Here is a 17,361-nt window from a genome sequence, read left to right as displayed (position 1 = left end):
TGTTCTATTCTATTCTATTCTTCATTCCAATATTCTATTCTATTCTATTCTACTCTACTCTTCATTCCAATATTCTATTCTGTTCTATTCTATTCTATTCTATTCTATTCTATTCTATTCTATTCTATTCTATTCTATTCTATTCTATTCTATTCTTCTCTACTCTACTCTACTCTACTCTACTCTACTCTACTCTACTCTATTCTTCATTCCAATATTCTATTCTATTCTATTCTATTCTATTCTATTCTATTCTATTCTATTCTATTCTATTCTATTCTATTCTATTCTATTCTATTCTATTCTTCTCTACTCTACTCTACTCTACTCTACTCTTCATTCCAATGTTCTGTTCTGTTCTATTCTATTCTATCCTTCATTCCAATATTCTATTCTATTCTACTCTATTCTTCATTCCAATATTCTATTCTATTTTATTCTATTCTATTCTATTCTGTTCTGTTCTGTTCTGTTCTATTCTTCATTCCAATATTCTCTTCTCTTCTCTTCTCTTCTCTTCTCACATGCTATTCGGAGGGCACCCTCAATGAAACTGACAAGCTGGAGTTTTTCAAGGAAAGATTGGACAGCTGTTTGTCCGGCACGGAATAAAGGCCTGCTGCCTTGGGCAGGGGGTAGGACTAGAAGACCTCCAAGGTTCCTTCCAATCGGGGTGCTCCCTTCAGTAGGTTCTGACAGGTTGTGGAGAACCAGAAATGGAAATTTTGAGTAGTTCGGAGAACCGGCAAATACCACCTCTGGCCAGCCCCAGAGTGGGGAGGGAATGGGGATTTTGCAATATCCTTCCCCTGCCACGCCCACCAAGCCACGCCCACAGAACCAGTCATTAAAAAAAAATGAATTCCACCGCTGCTTCCAACCCTGTGATTCTAAGAGTTTGCCCCATCCTTGGCTTACACTGGCACGCATCGATTTCATTTTCTCTGTCTTTGTTCCTGATCCGTTGCTCTTTACGCCTTTTTTCCTGGAATGGGAGAGACACAGACGGAGAGAGAAGGAGAGAGAGAAAAGAAAAATGTATTGTTTTCAGGGGACTTCTCTCATTTATCTCCCCTCCCTCCTTGCCCCTTCTCATTTACGAACCCCCCCCACCTCTTCATTAGCAGCAAATATAGATGACATCATCACCACTAAGGGGAACCAGGTCAGGTTTCAGAGTGGGGTGTGGTAGGGTGGGATGGGATGGGGGGAGAGATTGAAATCGGCTGTCTTGACAAACACTCCTCTGCCAAAGGAATCTGACAGGTGAACCAGGATAGGGGCGGGGCTGGAGGCGGGGCCCCGTCCTTGAGTGATGGGTTGATCAAATGGACTTTGTTAAAGGTGGAGGCGGGGGTGTGTGTGCTTTTAGCGACCCACCTTCCTTCGCTTTCAAGCCCATCATTTAAGAGGACGCCTCCTCGGGTTTCCCAAGAAACCGGCATCGCTTCATGTTTTTTTTACGGGACCGCAAAGAGAAATGAGCATCAGGGCACCATCTGCAGGAGTTTCAGTTTTTAAAAAAAATAAAATAATAATAATCCCAGGATTCGGCTGCCAATTTTTGATTTTGATTTGATTTTTTTCCCCTCCTTTCAGTTTTGCCCGTCAGTTTTGAAACCAGGGACAGAGCGGTTAGCTCTCAGTTAGAGAAAGTTGCGCCCCAGGGCCCTTTTCCTGCACTCATAAGGTCGACTCCTTGTAAGAGGGTGAGAACCACATCAAAACAGGCAGGGAGTTTGGGGTCAGAGGGGCACAGAGAGGTGCAGAAACACTTCTACACTTTTACCAGAAAACTTCTAGCAGTGGTTGTTTCATTGACCTGTTATAACACCTCACTCCATACAGCTAGCACAAATATGGAACTCGCCCAGATCATGGTGAGTCAAGTCACGATTCTGTTCTGTTCTGTTCTGTTCTGTTCCTTTGCTTTGCTTTGCTGCTATTCTGTTCTATTCTATATACTCTACCGTACTGTACTCTACTGTACTCTATTCTATTTCTATTCTATTCTATTCTGTCCTGTCCTGTCTTGTTCCGTTCCACTCCACTCCACTCCACTCCACTCCACTCCATTCCCTATTCTATTCTATTCTATTCTATTCTATTCTATTCTATTCTATTCTATTCTATTCTATTCTATTCTATTCTATTCCATTCCATTCCATTCCATTCCATTCCATTCCATTCCCTATTCTGTTCTATTCTATTCTATTCTATTCCATTCCATTCTATTCCATTCCATTCCATTCCATTCCATTCCATTCCATTCCCTATTCTATTCTATTCTATTCTATTCTATTCATATTCTATTCTATTCTATTCCATTCCATTCCATTCCATTCCCTATTCTGTTCTGTTCTGTTCTATTCTATTCTATTCTATTCTATTCTATTCCATTCCATTCCATTCCATTCCATTCTATTCTATTTATATTCTATTCCACTCCATTCCCTATTCTATTCTATTCTATTCTATTCTATTCTATTCTATTCTATTCTATTCTATTGTATTTATATTCTATTCTATTCTATTCCATTCCATTCCATTCCATTCCATTCCATTCTATTTATATTCTATTCCATTCCATTCCATTCCCTATTCTATTCTATTCTATTCTATTCTATTCTATTCTATTCTATTCTATTCTATTCTATTTATATTCTGTTCTGTTCTATTCTATTCTATTCTATTCTATTCCATTCCATTCCATTCCATTCCATTCCATTCTATTCTATTTATATTCTATTCCATTCCATTCCATTCCATTCCCTATTCTATTCTATTCTATTCTATTCTATTCTATTCCATTCCATTCCATTCCCTATTCTATTCTATTCTATTCTATTCTATTCTATTCTATTCTATTCTATTCTATTCTATTCTATTCTATTCCATTCCATTCCATTCCATTCCATTCCATTCCATTCCATTCCATTCCATTCCCTATTCTATTCTATTCTATTCTATTCTATTCTATTCTATTCTATTCTATTCTATTCTATTTATATTCTATTCTATTCCATTCCATTCCATTCCATTCCATTCCCTATTCTATTCTATTCTATTCTATTCTATTCTATTCTATTCTATTTATATTCTATTCTATTCCATTCCATTCCATTCCATTCCATTCCCTATTCTATTCTATTCTATTCTATTCTATTCTATTCTATTCTATTCTATTCCTATCCATCCATATCCTATCCTATGCTATGCTATGCTATCCTATCCATTTTATATTCCATTCTGTTCCGTTCCTTTGCTTTGCTTTGCTTTGCTTTGCTTTGCTTTCTTTTGCTTTCCTTTGGTCCCATTCTCTTCCATTCCATTCCATTCATTTTATTATTTTTGTTATTTATTTTTATTTGCATAGCAGCTGATGCCCTAGCCAAACATCAGAGCAGTTGACTAGCAAAAACAGGATGAAAAGCAGGCCAAAGCAGAGAGAAACGAGACCCAGTTTGGTCTAGTGGTTAAGGCACCAGGCTAGAAAGCAGGAGGCTGTGAGTTCAGGTCCTCTCCGTGGCCCGACTAGCCAACTTCCAAACAGCTCGGTGGTCTAACACACCTAGCATCTCCCTCTCCCCCTTTCTCTCTCTCTCTCTCTCTCTCCCCCCCTCCCTCCCTCACCTTTCCAACAGGAAGCAGGGTTTGTGAGCGAACGTCACACGCCAGCGCAGGTGTGCCCGGTTAAACGGCTCTCGGTCGATCCCTTATTTTTATTCCCCCCCCCCCCGCACAGTTTGTCAATGGGGGGGGGGCAAACAGTGTCCTAACAATGCCACAACAATCTCCAAGTCTTTTTTTTTTGGCAGAATAGGAGTGTCATTAGGCAGTGATAAGGACATTGGAAGCCCTGGAGAGATGGATTTTGGTGCAGCCGCTCGAGCTTTTTTTTTTTTTGCAGCTTTGTTGTTTTGTTGTTGTTGTTGTTGTGGCTGCTGCTTCTTTTTTTTTTTTTTTTGGATGAAGGGGGTAGTATCCAGGAAGTTGCCAGCCTCTTCAGCCCTACTTGGTTGGGGCTAGCACCCAGCGCCTTTCCGCTGTCGTCTTCGCTGTATCTCCTCTTTCTATCTATCAAAAAAGGAGAAGCCAAAGTGGATGTTATCAAGGAAGTCAGCTTCTTTTTTTTACCGTATCTTAAAAGTTAAGTCTATCCCAGCTTTTCTTCTTCTAGTGAAGTTGAACTAAAGTTTGAATAGTTTAAAACAAAAACAAAAAAGCCCTGTTGCTAAGGGCTGGGATTTCGATTCCCATGCTTGACCAAACTGGGAGACCAATCAGAATAGAACTGGAAGGGACCTTGGAGGTCTTCTAGTCCAGCCCCCTGCTCAAGCAGGAGACCCCATACCATTTCAGACAAGTGGACTGTCCAGTCTCTTCTTAAAAACCTCCAGTGATGCAGCCTCCCGTGACTTCTGGTGGCAAGCTGTTCCACTGGTTAATTGTCCACAGTGTTAGGAAGTTTCTCCTTAATTCCAGGTTGCTTCTCTCCTTTGGTTAGTTTCCATCCATTGTTTCTAGTCTTCCCTTCTGGTGCTTTGGAAAATAAATTGATCTCTGTCTGTCTGTCTCCCCCCCCCTCCTCTCTATCATCTGTATCACTTATCTATTATCTATCAATAATCTCTATCTTTCTATTATCTATTCTATTTCTCTCTGTTATTCATCAATCATTTCTCTATCTCTCTGTTATCTATGCTCTCTCCTGTCTGTCTACCTGTCTGTCTCATCTCTCTCTCTCTCTCTCTCTCTCTCTCATCTATCTCTCATCTAGCTATCTATCATCTATCTTATCTATCTATCTATCATCTATCTATCTATCTATCTATCTATCTATCTATCTATCTATCTATCTATCTATCTATCTATCTATCTATCTATCTATCTATCTATCTATCTATCAGTCATCTATCTTATCTATCTATCATCTATCTTATCTATCATCTAACTTATCTATCTATCATCTATCTTATCTATCTATCATCTATTTTATCTCTCTCTCTCTCCCCCTCCCTAGCTTTTAGTATTTTTACAAACAACTTGAGGCAGCGAACATATCCAACACACCTTCCTTCCTTCTATTTTGCCAACAACAACAACAACAACTCTGTCCAACATCTGTTTTGGCCCAGTTCTTCCATAACTGAGGTATGAGCCGGTCCAGATCAACTTTTCACAAACATCAGGTTCATCCCAGCACCATTCATAGCATCTCGTCGTCTCTACTTGTAGCCTTCCAAGAAGCTTGGCTGGCTTCGTCTCCGATCTCTTTAAACAGGCCGAGTGATTTATGGGTCGCAGGGTTTTGAGAAGGGACGGTCGGTGCATTTTAAAAGTTGTGGGGGGAAAGTACCATAACGCAGGCTTTCTATCGTAGAACTTCCTTATGCTTCTCCTACTCAACTGAACCTGTCCAGGTGGTGTCACAGAAATGCCAGTCCTTAAAGCAGTGATGGTGAACCTTTTCGGCATCGAGTGTCTCGTCTGGGCTGCGGTCCAGAAAGGCCGAACTCCCAGGTTCTAGTGCGCATGCGCGTCCGACGATCAGCTGGCCGGCGCACACGTGCAGGGCGGTTTTCGGCACTGGGAAAGCCAGATTCACTTAACAATGGGGTGACTAATGTAAAAGCTGCAGCGATTTCCTTAACAACGGGGGCAGGGAAGGTCGTAAAATGGGGCAAAAACTCACTCCACAACTGCCTCGCTTAGCCACAGCTTAATCGTGGCCGTAAGTCCGAGAACTAAAGGCTTCCTGCTGAATTTCCTGGCTGAGGCACGAGCTCAGCCGAGGAAGGAAAAACCCCTACTCTCTTTTGCAAAGAGGGCCTCCATCCAGAGGTGGGCTTCAAAAATTTTACCAAGGGGTTCTCTGCTTGGTTGCTGGGTGGGCATGGCCATGGTGGGCGTGCCCTAGTCGGCCTCCTGCACCACAGCGGGCGGGCGGGGGCGTTTTTGCCCTCCCCGGGCTCCCGAGGCTTTTCTTGAGCCTCCGGAAAGGCGAAAACGGCCTCTCCAGGCTCCGGAGGCCGGAAACAGGCCCATTTCCTGCCTTCCCGAACTTCTGGATGGCCCATTTTTTTGCCCTCCCCAAGCCTCCACGCGCTCCCTGCACTTACCTGCATCCAAAACGGGTCACGTGGAGACTCCTGGGAGGGGACAGGTGGGAGGAGCCAGCCAGGAGTGGGGCTTGGGGGTTCTCCGAACTGCACGGAATCTTAGCTAGAGGTTCTCCCGAACCCCCAGCAGCCCCAGCCCTGCCTCCATCCCCCTAGGAAGTAAACCTTGGACTCGAACCAAACTCCGCGCTTGGGTTCCCCCCCACCCCCTCAAGAGGCCTTTTTGTGACTCCTGCCGATTTTTGGCCCCCAATGCTTGGCTTTCCCTTCCAGATACACGTCGGGCGATGTGAAGCTGTGGGACACGCGCACCTGGGACTATTCGGCCCCCGTTCTGGAGCCGGAGCATGGCTTGGTGGAGCCTGGCCCCCGGCCACATGCCTCCTTTGTGAGAATAAACAGCTCTCTGGCTGCGTCGGCGTACGAGGATGGTAAGTTAACAGCGAGCCTATCCTAATACTGTTTTTTAAAAGCTTTCTGGAAATGAAGCAGCTGTGCCCAGCTCGTTTTACTTCCCTCCCCCCTCTTCTTTCTTTCTTTCTTTCTTTCTTTCTTTCTTTCTTTCTTTCTTTCTTTCTTTCTTTCTTTCTTTCTTTCTTTCTTTCTTTCTCTCTCTCTCTCTCTCTCTCTCTCTCTCTCCCTTTCTGAGAGTGATTTCAATCCTCCCTGAACACACACACACAAACACACAAATACGCACGTGTGCGGTCACACTTGCCTTTATGTTGGAAAGTTGGCCGATAACCTTCCTTGCATGAGGAGGCCTTGGATCGCGGTGCCCATTAAAACTATGGCTTTAATTCCTCCTGGAGCTGCAGCTTTGGAGGCACAAGTGCCAGGCTCCAGCCTGGCCAAGCTCTTGTCATGAGCAAACAGCTTGTTTTGGCCTGTCTTGTTTTTTTTTATTTTATTTTTTTTCTCTTTATTTTCCTCGAGATGTAGGGGAAGGAGGGCCGGTTAAGACAAAGAGCGAACCAGTTGCTGCCCAAGAAAAAAAATCAATAACTCCCCTAGAAAATCCATCCGTTTGGTTATTATTATTATTATTATTATTATTATTATTATTATTATTATTATTATTATTATTATTATTATTATTATTATTATTATTACTACTACTACTACTAGTAGTAGTAGTAGTAGTAGTAGTAGTAGTAGTAGTAATAGTAGTATTAAATTTGTGGGCTGCCCATCTTATCCGGGATAACTGGGCAGCTTCCAACATTAAGAAGATAAAACTACCGTATAGCGATGCTGCAAAAATATTAAAAATACAATAGCTAAAAGAAGACCCCCAGGTGATGCTGATTCTCAGTTTATTAAACAGAGAACATTCAAGAAAATACTACCCCCAAATACCAATGATTACATAGTAAAACCAAATGTCTGTCTGCCTTTCCTTTCCTTCCCTTCCCTTTTCTTCCTTCCCTTCCCTTCCCTTCCCTTATTTCCTTTCCTTCCCGTTCCCTTCCCTTCCCTTCCCTTATTTCTTTTCCTTTCTCTTCCCTTCCCTTCCTCTTTTCCTTCCTTCCTTCCTTTCCTTCCTTCCTTCCTTCCTTCCTCTTTTCCTTCCTTTCATTCCTCTATTTCCTTCCTTCCTTATTTCTTTTCTTTTCCTTCCTTCCTTCCTTCTTCTATTTCATTCCTTCCTTCCTTCTTTTCCTTCCTTCCCTTCCTTCCTTCCTTCCTTCCTTCCCTTTCATTCCTCTATTTCCTTCCCTTTCCTTCCTCTATTTCATTTCCTTCCCTTTCCTTCCCTCCCCTTCCCTCCTCTTCCTCTTCCCCTTCCATGGCTGGGGAATTCTGGGAGTTGAAGTCCACTCATCTTAAAAGTTGCCAAGGTTGAGAGACATTGATCTAGAAGAATACGTATCTAATCCAATAGGCACAATTTTCTCAGTAGGCTATTTCTAATCCCCAAATACCCCATTCAAAGTCTTAAAACGGGCTACCCTGAATCTACTGTCGGCTGATCTGACTTCGAAACAGATGTGTTAAGGATCCAAATGCTTGCAGTAAGGGGGGGGAAAAATGACAGTAAGAACCTTACTGTTTTTTTTCCCAAATGCCTCTGCTTGGCCTCTTCTGCTTCCAGAAGACAGGTGTTGCAGATGTTGTAATGTGACACCTCTAGCAGATAAGTGGACAGAGCACATCTCATCGCTGGGACGCATCAGGCCTCATTTATTTAATTTAACAGCAATGTTATTTCCTTCCTGATTTGCAGTCCCAGGCCAATAAAGGTTAAATTAAGTCATTTTATTTATTTATGACTTCAATTTATAGGGCCCCTTCGACTGGAAACCGACTCTTATCAGCGTGCAATTAAAAACCCATAAAAGCAAATAAAAGCCAACAAAACAAACAGGAAGAAAAACCCTCATCTCACAGGGTAATGTCCTGGCCTTTCTAACTGCCGTATTTTTCGGACTGCACTTTTTTTCCTCTCTCAGAAGGGGGTGAAAATGTCTGTGCGTCTTATAGACAGAATATTGCCAAAGCGCCGCCTTCCCGCTGGCTGTTTTTTGGCCTCCGCACACCCCATTTTCGGGCCTTTTTTCGGCCTGTTTTGGGGCTTTTTTCAGCTCCTTTTTCAACTTTTTTCAGTCCCTTTTTGAGGCTTTTTTTCAGCCTGTTTTCGAGGTTTTTTCCGGCCCATTTTTGGTCTTTTCTGTGCCTGTTTTTGTAGCTTTTTTCAGCCCATTTTTGAGGCTTTTTCCGGACTGTTTTTGAGGCCTTTTTTGGCCCATTCCCCCCGCCCCCCCAAAAAAGGGTGGAGCAAACCAGGATTTTTTTTTACCTATTCAGCAAACCAATTCAAATTGTCCCTACCGGTTCGCCTGAACCGGTCCAAGCCGGTCGAATTTCACCCGTGAAACATGCGGTATATGGCCCCGAATCACCTACTCTTACGTTACCTGAATTCCCTTTCTCTTGGACAAGGAGCCTGGGCTGTTTGAACCAGCGTCCCCTTCATCACTTCATAGCCTCAACTCGTGCAGGATCAGCTGCAAAGGAACCAAAGGATGGGCAGGCGGGTGGAAAATGCTTGCGGCCGGCGGGCCTCTTCCTCTCGTCCTGCCGTCTACCTTACACACTTGGGAAGCCTTGGCAGCAGAATCCACAGTTTTGTGATGTTGTTGAATTCCAACTGACCAGCTTTCCACAGTCTTCTGCCTTGTTTCCCATTGTCAGCACTGGCAGGCCTCCAGTTTGATCCTTCTTCTGTTTTTTCTTCCCCCTACCACTAATTGCCTTCCACGTTTCGCCTTTACCCGAAATGAATCAAATCAAAATGCTTTTCCTGGAGCATTAGAGAAAGCCAGGGAAGAGTTTCTGGTTAATGAGCAGATGCTGCTAATGCAGGAGTCGTGGGGGTGGGGGGGGTGCCGTGCCAGGGCTCCATCTGCTCCATGCTTGCCTGGCTCTGGCACGCAGCCACGGCCTTGGTGATGTGTGTGTGTGTGTGTGTGTCTGGGGTGGCGGGGGGGGGGAGACTGTTGGCTTTATAGCCCTCCCACCCTCACCCATTCTGCTTGGCACCGCGGAAAATTTTGTGCCACGGGAGAGAAGGGCCGGACAAAATAGCCTTCCCCCTCATTACTGCATTTGGGTGAACAAAGGCAGGACTCTATATATCAGCGAGAAGTGTAATAGAGCCACAGGGTCTTTGGTGCGCTCTCTGAGCTTAGTGGTTTTCTTGCAGGCGTTTCATGACCCAGCTAGGTAACACCATCAGTGCTAGAAGGGAGTGGGGTTTGCAGGAAGAGAGAAGGAGGAGGAGGTAGAAGAAGAACAGGAGGAAGAGAAGGAAAAGGAGGAGGAGGACAACTGTGGGGTATTTGGTGGTCTCTGAGCTCGGTGGTTTTCTTGCAGACGTTTCTTGACCCAACTAGGTAACATCATCAGTGCTAGAATGGAGTGAGGTTTGTGGAGTGGAGGAGGAGGAGGAGGAGGAGGAGGAGAAGGAGGAAGGACTGTGTCGATCTTGGTGCTGTCTGAGCTTGGTGGTTTTCTTCAGATGATTCACTACCCAACTGGGTAACATCATCAGTGCTAGAACGGAGTTAGGTGTGCAGAGAGGAGGAGGAGAAAGAAGAGGAGGAGGAGGACAATGACTGTGGGGTCCTTGGTGCTGTCTGAGCTTAGTTGTTTTCTTGCAGACGTTTCATGACCCAAACTAGGTAACACCATCAGTTCTAGAAGGGAGTGGGGTTTGCAGGAAGAAAGAAGGAGGAGGAGGTAGAAGAAGAACAGGAGAAAGAGAAGGAAAAGGAGGAGGAGGACGACTGTGGGGTCCTTGGTGCTCTCTGAGCTTGGTGGTTCTCTTGCAGACGTTTCATGACCCAACTAGGTAACACCATCAATGCCAGAAGGGAGTGGGGTTTGCGGAATGGAGGGAGGAGGAAGAGGAGGACTGTGTGATTCTTGGCGCTCCCTGCGTTTGGTTGTTTTCTTGCAGACATTTTGTTATCCAAACTGGGTAACATCATCAATGCTCATGATATTATTTAGCACTCAGCGCTGATGATGTTACCTAGTTGGGTAATGAAACGTCAATTCATAACAGCCCATGTTTTGTTGGCCATCAGACAGGGATTAGATCAGATATTTGGGAACTGCTGAGTGATCTTTCATTGGAGTTGACAGTTCCAGGACAAGAAGAAAAACTAGTCTTGCCATACAGAAAGTCCTCAACTTACAACCATTTATTTAGCAAACGGTTTGAAGTGACAAAAGCAATTTACGAACAGTCCCCGCACTTCACAATAATCACAGCATCCCCGTGGCCGCACGATAAAAATGTGAGCGTTTAGCAATCAGTATGGATTTCTGAGGGCTGCAGTGTTCCGAGATCATCATTTGCAACCTTCCCAGCGATTTTCCGACAAGCAAACCAGGATAAGCCACATTTGCTTAATGACTGTGTGGTTTGACACAATGACAGAGTTGGAAGGGACCTTTGGAGGCCTTCTATAGTATTTCAGAGGGACGCGGTGGCTCAGTGGCTAAGACGCTGAGCTTGTCGATCGAAAGGTCAGCAGTCAAGAAGTAGGGGCCTCTGGTGGCTCAGACTGTTAAGACAGTCTGTTATTAACAGCAGCTGCTTGCAATTACTGCAGGTTCAAGCCCCACCAGGCCCAAGGTTGACTCAGCCTTCCATCCTTTATAAGGTAGGTAAAATGAGGACCCAGATTGTTGGGGGCAATAAGTTGACTTTGTATATAATATACAAATGGATGAAGACTATTGCTTGACACAGTGTAAGCCGCCCTGAGTCTTCAGAGAAGGGCAGGATATAAATGCAAATAAAAAAAAAAAAAGTTCAAATCCTTAATGCCGCGTAATGGGGTGAGCTCCCGTTACTTGTCCCAGCTTCTGCCAACCTAGCAGTTCGAAAGCACTTTAAAAATGCAAGTAGAAAAATAGGGACCACTTTTGGTGGGAAGGGAACAGTATTCTGTGCGCCTTTGGCCTTGAGTCATGCCGGCCACATGACCACGGAGACGTCTTCGGACAACGCTGGCTCTTCGGCTTTGAAACGGAGATGAGCACCGCCCCCTAGAGTCAGGAATGACTAGCACGTATGTGCGAGGGGAACCTTTACCTTTATAGTATTTCAGACAAATGGTTGTCCAATCACTTCTTGAAAACCTCTAGGGATGGCACGCCTGCAACCACCTTGTTTAGCAATGGAAATTCTGGTCTTACTTGTATTGTAAGTTGAAGACTAGAACAGAGCAGAATAACAGAGTTGGAAGGGACCTTGGAGGTCTTCTAGTCCAACCCCCTGCTTAAGTAGGAGACCCTATATGATTTTGGACAAGTGGCTGTCCAGTCTCTTCTTAAAAACTTCCAGTGTTGGAGCATCCACAACTTCTGGAGGCAACTCGTTCCACTGATTAATTGTTCTACCTGTCAAGAAATTTCTCCTTAGTTCTACGGTAAATTGGTTCTCTCCTTGATTATCAATATCAATCAGACTAGAACTGGAAGGGACCTTGGAGGTCTTCTAGCCCAGCCCCCTGTTCAAGCAGGAGATCCTATACCATTTCAAACAAATGGTTGTCCAACCTCTTCTTAAAAACTTCCAGCGTTGGAGCATCCATAGCCTCTGGAAACAACTCATTCTACTGATTAATTGTTCTACCTGTCACAAAATTTTTCCTTAGTTCTGCGTTGCTTCGCTCCTAGTTCAATTTCCATCCATTGTTCCTTATCTGGCCTTCAGGTGCTTTGGAAAATAGTTCAACCCCCTCCTTTCTGTGGCAGCCCCTCATATATTGGAAGACTGCTATCATTTCTTCCCTGGTCCTTCTCTTCACTAGACTAGCCATGCCCAGTTCCTGCAGTCGTTCAGTTTTAGCCTCCAGGCCCCTAATCATCTTGGTTGCTCTTCTCTGCACTCTTTCTAGAGTCTCAGTGTCTTTTTTTATAATACGGGGACCAAAACTGGATGCAGTATTTCAAAGGTGGCCTTACCAAAGTATTATAAAGTGGCATTAACACTTCACGTGATCTTGATTCCATCCCTCCGTTAAATGTTAATTTACTTAACAATTACAGTGATATTTCTTAATAGCCATGGGGGTCGTTCACTGAGGACTACAAAGCGAGGGTCCTAAATATTGTTAAAGAAACCAGTCCTCTTTAAGTGCATGGTGTAAAAGTAGCCAATGAATTTTAAAGGTTGCACACGGTAGGTTTTACTGGGTCTCCAAGTAAAATCTGAGGCCGTGGAACAAAGTTTAATATGCATTTTTTTTCCAAACCGCTTTGGGCTTCAAAAGTTGGCTTAGTGGCTCATGGTGCTCTTTTCTTTTTCATAAAGAAAAAGTAGGACTTAATTTGCTTCCATGCCGGGTGGCTGCTGTTCCTTAGGCATGCTTATTTTTTTTTAAAAACCAGCTTAGTTGTTATTTACCTTTCAAACAATCAAGACAATTACCATTAGGTCTCGAAGTAAAATTGGAAAAACCCAACTCCAAGCGGCCTTACGACTCCTTTGGGGCAGTTTTATCCGGGCCTTTTTGCATGCTGATGGAAGTCTAATTGCAATTTTGGCACCGCGCGTACAAAACGAGCCGGCTAATTGTTTAGGCAAATAGATTAATTTAAATATGCATTCCCTAATAAAACACACGCAAACCCCCCCCCTCCCCAAAATGGCTTCTACGATTGTGCTCGCTCCCCTGACGAGTAGCATAAATATTTAGAGGCAGCGCCATTAAATAGCTCCTGAGATTGCTGGCGCTATTTTGCCACGCGGAAGTGCTTCATGGGCAGGGAAATAATCTTTACCAAAGTGCAGATAAATAATCCTCTAAATTTGCTGGGAAGCCATCTCATTATCCTTTTTCTTGGCTTTGCTATCTTTCAGTGGAGGGAAGAAGCATTTGTAACCCGGCAGGTTTGCCAATCCAACACTCCCTGATGTGGCTTTAATCTAATTTACATGGAACTCTTGACCTCTCTGTATTCAGCCAGGCAGAGACTCTATGGCCCGACTGGTTAACTCATCCTGAGTTTCATGTATGAACCTAGGCACTGGGTTCTGTCAACCTGCGTCATGTAGTTTGAGTTAGTTTATTTATTATTGTCTGGGTTCTGACGGATGCCTTAATTAAATTATGAGCCTCAAGCCAAGCTTCAAAGGAAATCCAGTTATTTATTAGCAGGGTCATGTCCGCACCTCCGAAGTGAAGACAACTCTGACCCCACGTAATTTACGACCCAATCATGACCCTGTTCCCCCCCTCCCCCCAGGGTGTGTCATCAATCACATTCGCCAACGGAGCAATTTTGCGGGTTGTAGAGATCACTCCCCTCTGGCTGCTGTGGGTAACCCTAGGAGAGAGCCTTGAGAAAGAATTTGTGTGGAATGTGCTGTCTTTGGCTGCCGTGCTGCTTCATCGATTTCCCATCCCCCTTTGACTTTGCTTACCGAAGGTCGCAAAAGGGTCATGTGACCCCGGGACACAGCAACAGTCATAAGTATGAACCAGTATATCTCCAAAATATATCTTGCGGGTGAGTTATGTCCTTGTAGGCCCGGCAAGCTGGCTTTCAGGACCACGGAGAGCAGCCTGATAGCAAACTTCGAGAATTGCTTAAGATTAGGTAGAAGAGAGAATTTTTTTATTGGCCAAGGGTGATTGTACACACAAGGAATTTATCTTGTTTAGACCAATATGAAACATTGGAAGAAAACTTCCTTCCCTTCCAATAGAAGAGATGTCATTCCGGAGACTGTAATGGTCACGGCTGCCTAGCAAAAATGTAAATAAATATTATTGTCATTGAGTAGAATCCAGCGTAACAAACAAAGCTGCCACATTTTAAAGCCTTCAAATGGGGCAGGAGTGGGGACGCTCATTTCCTGCCCCAATTCTTCCACTGAGGGGGTTCTATTTAGCTCATGGCTTACAGTTCTACTTCTGCCCCTTTCTAATCTTTCAGTGCAGTTTTTAACTGGAGGGGGCCACCCAATAGCCAGTTCTCCTTGAATGAGAGTAGAGAATTGCTACTTAAATTGGTTGATTTCATCGAAGTGAGATAGTTCTCCAAAAAGATAGTCAGATCTTTTTGGAGGTGGAAGAGACCTTGTAGGTCATCTAGTCCAACCCCCCAGGAAGGAGACCGTACACCATTTCTGACAGATGGCAGACGTGTGTCTCTGTGTGTGTGTTTCTATCAAAGCACCTGGTCTGTCCCAATATGAGAGGGAGCATACTGAGATAGATAGATAGATAGATAGATAGATAGATAGATAGATAGATAGATAGATAGATAGATAGATAGATAGATAAACTGCGCTTGTCGATCGAAGGGTTGGCAGTTCGATGATTCGAATCCCTCGTGCTGCTGTGTAACGGGCTGAGCTCTCATGACTTGTCCCAGCTTCTGCCAACCTAGCAGTTCGAAAGCAGGTTAAAAAAAATGCAAGTAGAACAATAGGGACCACCTTTGGTGGGAAGGAAACAGCGTTCCATGCACCTTTGGCGTTAAGACATGGTAGCCACATGACCATGGAGACGTCTTCGGACAGTGCTGGCTCTTCAGCTTTGAAACGGAGATGAGCAACGCCCCCCAGAGTCGGGAACGACTAGCATGTGTGTGCGAGGGGAACCTTATATATGTAAGTTTTTGTTGCTGCAGAGAGTCTTCCCCTTTGGGGTCTTTTTGTGTGGGTCGGAGGGAGGCAGAAATCCCGACTTGGGGTCTGCTTCAGCCTCCTGGTGTGGGGCTTTGGGCGAAGGCTGGGGGGTGAAGTGCTGCTGGTGGCGAAGAGCCGGAGGGCCTCATTCCAGTGGGTCTGCCTCATGGCGTGGAACTGGCTGACTATCTCAGCCCACTTAGCCTCCAGGCACCAGTACCTGTCCTTGCACTCCCGCAGGTCTTCCCTCTGCTTAGAAAGCCTATGCTCCTAGTCCTCAGTGAGGTACTTCTGCTGAGCCTCCTTCTCGGTCAGGTCCAATTTGAACTGAGCCAGCTGTTTTGCCAACTTGTTCTCATGGTGGCTGCTTAGCTCCAACGACTGCTTGGTAACACCTTTGGTGTTGAGTCATGCCAGCCACATGACCACGGAGACGTCTTCGGACGTCTTTGGCTTTGAAACGTAGATGAATACCGCCCCCTAGAGTCGGGAACGACTAGCACATATATGGCGAGGGGAAGCTTTACTTTTTAACCTTATATCATATAGGTACCGATAGGCTTATATCCCGTATTCTATTTTCACCATCTTTCTCCTTTTGGCACGCAGGGTCAGTGAAAGTGTGGAGCCTGCTGGTCGGTTCGGAGCCAATCCACCGGTACCAGCACAGCCAGAAGATTCAAGCCATGGTCCTTTCGACCGAGGGGCCCACTGTAGCGACTGCAGCCGGGTTCCAGGTCAAAGTGGAAAGCGCCAACGACAAAGGATACTGGGGAACCCTGGCTGAGTTTGAGATTCAGAAATGGGTGAGTCTTTTTGTTATTCCCGGGGGAGAAAAAGCCCTTTAAACGTGTCGGATTACATCACCTTTGGCCAATTAGTGAAGATCAATGCGCTTGTGCGTTGGATGATGGAGCAGGGACGCAGCTCGAAGTGAAAAATGGAAAAACGGGTCGATAGAAGAGAACATTTGTAACTCATTTTTCTTGCAGACATTTTACTACCCAACTAAGTAACGTCATGAGTGCCGGAAAGGAGTGGGGTTGGCCCTCTGTTTATATATTAGTGGCTTGCCCTGTCAGTCTTGGTGGGAGCGTCTTTGATTAGGCTGTGGTTTCGAGTTAGCTTTTTGTCTGATTTGGTAGCGTCTGGGTATTGTTTACGGCTTGGTTGTTGGTCTAGTTTAGGGCTTTGCTGGCTGAGGAACTCTGGGAGTTGAAGTCCACAAGTCTTAAAAGAGCCAAGTTTGCAGAGCCCTGGCCTACTGCCACAGGTGGCACACAGAGCCCTCTCTGCAGGCACGCCAGCTGTCCCCCCAGCCCAGCTCCACCGCACATACACACGCACCAGCCAGCACAAAACGGGGCGTGGGGTCGAGGTTTTGAGCCTGGAAAGCCTCCTGCACCAGCCTGGAACCCAAAACAGCATGGAGGGGGCACATGTGCAGGGGGGGGGGGCGCTTGTGTGTAGGATGTGCATGTGGGGGGGGACACATGCACGAGGGCAGGGCACATGCACGGGGGTGTGCTCGCATTGTATTTTGGGGGGGGTTGGGCGCTCTCCTTCGATGTTTGGGGGAGAAGTGGAAAGGAAAATGTTAATGGGGAAGGTTATTTGAGACTCGACACGCTCTTCAACCCGTGAACTCTTTGCAGGTCAGCTTGCTGTGTCTTACGCCCCAAACTTCGGGCTGCCCGGCTGCCGTAGTAGCAGCGGAGGACGCCATCTACTTCTTGAAAGAAGGACAGCCGGCTAAAGTCCTGCATTGTGTCTACGGCCAGCCTGTCACCTGTCTGGACGTCTCGGCCAAGGAGGTGGCATTCGGAGTCAGAGGCCACGGCTGGCTGATTAACGAGACCAACAAGGTACTTCAGGTCTTTGATTCCATAAAACGTTTGACCTTGGCTTCTTTATGTTGCGTATGGATTGATTGGGAGCTCTAAAGCAATGGAACAGCCTGAAGTTATGGGTTCTGGAGGGTTTTGAGACAGTCATTTGTTCAGAAATTAGGAGAATTCCAGTACTGAGTAGTGATTGGAGGAGAAGAAGTGAGGTACTAATACCACTCTGTAATCTAAGTGC

At 45.2% G+C, this 17,361-nt stretch overlaps 1 protein-coding gene across 2 annotated transcripts in view; it reads left to right on the top strand.

Moving 5' to 3' along the window:
- FBXW8 (F-box and WD repeat domain containing 8) overlaps positions 1-17,361 on the top strand; it is a 73,509-nt gene that overhangs the window by 32,055 nt on the left and 24,093 nt on the right. For both annotated transcript variants that reach the window (XR_009152204.1, XM_058158381.1), the window contains exons 5-7: positions 6,396-6,553; positions 15,889-16,085; positions 16,935-17,144. Coding sequence is in view for 1 of the 2 variants with exons in the window: in XM_058158381.1 (XP_058014364.1) it covers positions 6,396-6,553; positions 15,889-16,085; positions 16,935-17,144 (565 nt within the window). In the remaining variant the exon portion in view is untranslated. The remainder of the gene's footprint in view (positions 1-6,395; positions 6,554-15,888; positions 16,086-16,934; positions 17,145-17,361) is intronic.

The sequence above is a fragment of the Ahaetulla prasina genome, chromosome 15 (assembly GCF_028640845.1).
Source record: "Ahaetulla prasina isolate Xishuangbanna chromosome 15, ASM2864084v1, whole genome shotgun sequence".
Lineage (NCBI taxonomy): Eukaryota > Metazoa > Chordata > Lepidosauria > Squamata > Colubridae > Ahaetulla > Ahaetulla prasina.
Note: the sequence above shows the minus strand (reverse complement) of the source record. Positions and strands in the feature narration are given on the sequence as shown.